At 42.3% G+C, this 6013-nt stretch overlaps 1 protein-coding gene across 2 annotated transcripts in view; it reads left to right on the top strand.

Annotated features, from left to right (window-relative positions):
- Positions 1-587: 587 nt before the first annotated feature.
- Positions 588-6013, top strand: part of LOC138200823 (voltage-gated inwardly rectifying potassium channel KCNH7-like) — a 38846-nt gene continuing 33420 nt past the window's right edge. For both annotated transcript variants that reach the window (XM_069153733.1, XM_069153732.1), the window contains exons 1-2: positions 588-977; positions 1315-1545. In XM_069153733.1, the coding sequence (XP_069009834.1) occupies positions 902-977; positions 1315-1545 (307 nt within the window). In that variant the 5' untranslated portion in view covers positions 588-901. The remainder of the gene's footprint in view (positions 978-1314; positions 1546-6013) is intronic.

Genomic DNA, 6013 nt, shown 5'->3' with positions numbered 1-6013 from the left:
GCTACTCAACAAAAAAAAAAAAAAAAATCAAAGAAGCATATTTCCCACAGTGCTAAGCCACTTTTCTTTAATAATTACTCATTAATTTATTGGTTAGTAAAAATGATATTTAATAATTAACCTGTGGTATATTTGTCAAATCAGTTAGTGAATCATAATAGTAGGACTTACTAACATTTGTTCATAAAAAAGTGTTCTCTGTGGAAGTCAAACCATGGACTATAGGAATTGTTCCACTGGCATGTGATGGTCTTCATTCACTAATGTTAAAATCACTCCTAATTACGACTAACATCAAAGCTTACCGTGCAAAGTAGGATTTTTGTATGATTGCACTGAGCTTTAAGAAAAACTGGAACAATAATGTCGGATATCGTGTATAGTTTAAAATCACTGTATAAAAGTGTTGTCAGTATGACAGGCAGGATCATGTTGGGTTTTTCCGGGCAGCATATTGTAAGCGCATCTATTCCGATAATGCTCAGTGTCGCTGCACGCGGTTGGGACTTATCCATCCCGAGGTGGAGGGAACTAAGCCCCCTGAGAGCAACGTCACTCCCCCCGGCACGTTAACCACCGGCCACTGTGTGCGCCCAACAAACCGCGACAGAGGACGTCAGGCTCGCGCGCATCCTCAACACGAGATGCTCCGCGAACCGACTCCAACTCCACCGATCCTCCCTGATTCCGCGCGTGTCGACGAGGACGCGTTCACACGCTCCGGTACACGAGCGGGATAAATAACCGGTCGGAGAAGTGGGAAGGTCATTTAAAGTGGAAAGAGTGCTCGTCGAGCATGAGAGGCTGCGCGAGGAGGAACCATCACCGAGGCAACACTTGAACTTCGGGCTCGACTTGTGAAGACGCGTTCACTGGACATCGTGGAATATCGTGCAGAAACATGCCTGTAAGAAGAGGCCACGTTGCGCCACAAAACACATTCCTGGGAATAATTATACGGAAATTCGAGGGGCAGAGTAAGTATCGTCTTCATCTAGTCACCCGAAAATGTTCTTTTGGGAAGGATCTACTAAAGCAGTGGAGACACTTCCATTTATTCTCAGGTTCTTTATTTTAACGCTAATTAGTCAAACCGTTAAATTGTGATTTTGCCATCAGAATTTATAGAAGACAAACAAAAGAGGAGATGAACAAAATGTTTTTCTTATTCTACACAATCATTGAAAGTGTTGGTTGAGTGAACTTAATCAACTCGATTGCTGATTGCTTTTATTTGTTTCATTAAGATGTACCACAGCAGATTGAGTTCATCCATATTAAACGTGTATATTTTGTTCTTTTCTTTTCATGCAGACCGGAAATTTGTGATAGCCAATGCCAGGGTGGAGAACTGTGCAATCATTTACTGCAACGATGGCTTCTGCGAGATGACCGGCTTCTCCAGATCGGACATCATGCAGAAGCCGTGCACCTGCGACTTCCTGCACGGTGACCTGACCGACAAACAGGCCATCGGCCAGGTGACGCAGGCAGTGCTCGGGTCTGAGGAGCGCAAGGTGGAGATCACCTACCACCGGAAGGATGGTGAGTTCACTGACCTGGCAGCTCCAGAGCAGAGAGCTTTGTTGTCCTGAGAGAGGACCTCCTCCTGAACCCACTTCATGATGTGGCCTGTCAGCCGGTTACTAACGAGCCAGAGTCCTCAGAAGATGTACAGCCCTGTAGAGGAAAACAGGGAGAGCAGTCAGCTGGGAAATAACTCTTACCTGCAAGTTTATGCTGTTTGATGCTCCTCATAACGATAACCTGATAACGGTGCAGAGACTTCAGAAGGATTCTTGTACAGCAAAATAAAACATATTACGCAGAGAACTAACAATTAGTGCTGCATTTAATATGCACATTGAAGTGGGGTCGTTTAGTGATATCATTACTCTTTGGTTCCATGTATGTAAGTATAATTAAATATGAAATACATTAAATACAGTTGGTACTTGTGAGAACATATTGCAGTAAAATTACAGGACACGTCTACTGATTCACAGCATGTAACAAAAATAGTGTCTCCTCTTAGTTTTATATTTAACATGCATCATGGAATAGGAAACATGGAGGATAAAACAATAGATGCTATATCAGGTCATAAGAAGAACAACAGTGTTTGTGTTGATGGACTGTGAGAAGCTGTGTGTGTGGGGGGAGGTGGAGGGGGGGTAGGGGGTAGGGGGGGGGGGGTAGGGGGTAGGGGGGGGGTCACCTGCTGCCCTGCTTTCTCTTTCCTGATTCCACCACTCAGTACTTGTTCTGTTTTACACGTTTCCGATGCCCTGGCTGTAGTTGAAGCTCCATGGAGCATTTAGTCATGTGGCCTGGAACAAAGGTGTCCGCTTGCTTTCTGTAGACGGAACATCAAACCGCTGACTTGTAGAAATCGCTGCGCATGTGATTACAACTTCGCATGCTCTCCTTTCAATGGCAGACTTGTGTTTGTCATTTATTTGTTGGTATGAGTCAGAGAGCATTAATATGATGTTACCAAATCCCCGGTTTGACCACCTTCCTCCATCAGCTGGACACACTCCATCCTAACATACTGCTCTGGTGGATGTGCCTTTATTTTTATATTAGATTTATTTTGCACCCGTGTTTGCTCCAATTTCTGCACAATACAGTTCCTTTCAAAACATATTCTTTACTATACTGATAACTTCCTATGCTTGTACAGCCATATGGTATATGTTGAGTCTTAAGTTGGAAAAAAAAAGGGGTAATATTTTATTTAATCATAAGGAGCCAGGGCTTAAATTTTTAATTGTGAGTTTGATTAGATTCTAGGCCATGGATACATGTTTAATCTCCCATCAGCAGTCCTCAGCTCAGTCTTCTTCTTTTTGCTAATCATGAAGAAACCAAAAGCCAGCTGCTACACTGCTAAAATAGATTTCTTTCAGAAACACAACACACTCCAGGGTTCGTTCGTGAGAGCAGCTCGGTTTACGACGAGGAGAATTTTAAAGCAACTTCATTTAGTTCCCCGTCTTCTCATCTGACATGCACGCTCTGAATTCCATCCAAACGGCGGTGATGTTTGAAGCGTGGCGGATGAGAGCAACAGAAACCTTCCAACATAATCGCTGCTCAAAGTCCCTTTACAATCCTCCCTGGTGTGCATCACGGTTTCAAGACACAACTCTTAATACTCCTCAGAGGAATTTGTGGTGAGCGCGTGTGCTCATGAATAAAGATGTCAGGGCTGACAGCGCCCTGACTGGGAATGAGCAGCTTACAGAGGAAATGCATTAAACTGGTATGGAGGACACAATTCACGCTCTCACTGCTATATGGGAAGGAAAGATTCCTGCCACCCTTGAGAGCAGCAGCCTTGTTGATTTGAGACAGTCTGCAAATTGAAGTTGATGGGCGGAAAGTGGATGTATTCCATGTTTCCTCTCCTAACTGTATTACAAGTTAGTTACCGGTCCTAATGCAAATCAGCTAATCCTTTGTATTAAAGCCCTCCATTTTCCATCCACCTACTGTATGTTACAAATCATAAAATAAGCCATCCTTATGTCAGACCGGGTACCAGCCTTCTATTTCTCTCACTTTCAGCCACTCTAAATATTGCTTGAATTATGATCTTCAGATGTGCCTTATATGCAATATATATATATATTTATATATTTCAAGGAATCTAAATATGTAATTTGCTTTTCTCTCCCGTCAATAGCCAGAGGGAGAAATCTTAAAAAGTACGATTCTGGATTTGAGGAAGCCGTGTGACATCAGGAGCAACAAAGCTTTGGCTCTTTTCACTAAAATGGCAAAAAAAAAAAGTTAAGCTGCTTATGTGTATGCTTAGAAATTAAAAGTAAAGGCCTTTGCTGTGCTCATGGTCACATGACATGACCATGTGGTGACCATGAGCACAGCAAAGGCCTTTAGCACTTTTCATTTGTTCCCCTCAGTGTGAAACACCAAGACAGGTTGTGAGAGAAGTTACCACACATGCAGTCTTCCACCAGCTATGATACATAATCAATGAGATAAATGCTTTCCCTTGATGGCTTTGTAAAGCTATCCTATTCCATGGGGTGTAATAATACTTTGTACCTGAATGAGTCTTAACAAAAGGAAGCTGACACCGTGGAGCAGAGAGAAGTTAAATGGATAATGGCTACATAACAGCGGCAGCTTAGCTAGCCGTGCTGAATGACATGTGGTATGCGTGGGTGCTGGGTTTCATAGGTGACTCCCCACCGAGGGGACGGAGGGGACGGAGGGGACTGAGGGGACGGAGGGGACCGAGGGGACCGAGGGGACTGAGGGGACTGAGGGGCTGTGTACCCCTGCTGAGGGTTTAGTGGCGGGGGCTGGAGGGTTGGGGGGGGGGGGGGGGGGGCAGAACACAAGACGTGCTGCAGGACACTTGGATGACGACACTCCAAAAGAGCACATCCATTTTTCATGCTCAGTCCTCTTTGGTGCAGGATGAGGTGAAAACACAGTTTTCTGAAATCTGATTGTCCAAGCAAATATATCATCAGTATATACACACAGTATATACAGTATATATATATATATATATATATATACATAAAGTAGAGTGAATAGTTTGTATGACATGCTATAACTTAATTAAAGTAAATTTCTGGCGCTGTATCGGCCAGCCAGTTTTACTGGTCGATGTTGGCCGATGACAGATACGTCGCTATCAGCATCTATGTTGGCCAATATGTAAACTCTGTTTCCAGAACATAATGCAGAAAAAGATGCTTGAGTAAATGAAGTTGTCTTTTTTCATTATAGTTAAATATAATTATTAAATATCCAGTGAAGTTCACTGAGTCCTCTGAAATCTGTGGACAATAAACTGGACATATCCTGCCTCCTTTATGTATCTTTATCACAACTGTTTGATGTCTACAAATAACCTTGCTGCCCATAATTAGGAGGTGAAACTAATTTATTGGACCATGAGGAGGAGAAATGGAGCTTTGAACACTAATAATACAGGTATCACTCTGCATTGGCTAGGACTAGAAATCCATGCGCTATTTTCATCTTTTCCTCTCCATACCATCTGTGTTTATACCATCTGTGTTTTTCTCCTAATGAGTTACTGTATGTTAACTTACATTTCACCATCCACGGCATCCAATCTGCCAACATTTGTGCTAAATTAAACAGAATAAAATATAATGCAAAAAAATGTCATGAATTGATAAATGTGAACACAAATGAAATTCTGTTTAAGTTGGAGCTGCTAGTTATCCCTGATGGCTCTGAAGACACTGATTGAAGATGAAATTAGACCAGGCTGTGTAGCTTGCGACGGTCTCACTGAGGCGAGATATATTGCCACAAGGCCCAAGGACCCTAAACAAAGGGTTAGCTTGCATGGCCTCTGCCTGCATGCCCTAGTCCTGACGGGCTATGCCCCAGTAATGTTGTGTATTGGCTTAAGCAGAATAACCCTAAAAGAGAAACATGTCAGATTTCGTTATACAAGCCGGAGTACCAGGCAGTAGTTGTGGGGCTGTGGTTAAAAGCTGCAGTTGTGGCTGGTACATTGGTAGAAAGATACCAAAAAAATATTACTCATGTTTCTTCCTAAAGCAGATCAGCTTATGCAGATTAATATGAAGCCTTGATACATCAAAATAGAAAAGCAAATGAGAAATAGCTACTCTTTTCAAAATAAGATCAAACAACGTATAAGAGTCTACTATACAAATATATACACGATGCATTTATGCATGTGTCTTTAAGATGACCTCTGTTTGACCTGTGAGTCATCATTGTAATAGTGTCCAAAGGATCACTTGATTAAGCAGCAATCTTTTAATAATTGATGATGGAAATAGAAACTACGGTAATGAAATTTCCATCATGAAAAGGGAGCTAGTCTTAATACACTGTCCATTCATTCAAGCAGGTGTAAATAACATTTCTTGGCTCACGAGGAAACACTCTGTATAAAGGTCAGCGAACGAACCAACGTTCAGCCCCTCGCTGATACAAACTGCTTTACTGTCAAAGATGTTAACTA

Source organism: Embiotoca jacksoni, unplaced genomic scaffold (assembly GCF_022577435.1).
Source record: "Embiotoca jacksoni isolate LCO1_2020_lvr unplaced genomic scaffold, fEmbJac1.0.p SCAF_2, whole genome shotgun sequence".
NCBI classification, from domain to species: domain Eukaryota; kingdom Metazoa; phylum Chordata; class Actinopteri; family Embiotocidae; genus Embiotoca; species Embiotoca jacksoni.
Note: the sequence above shows the minus strand (reverse complement) of the source record. Positions and strands in the feature narration are given on the sequence as shown.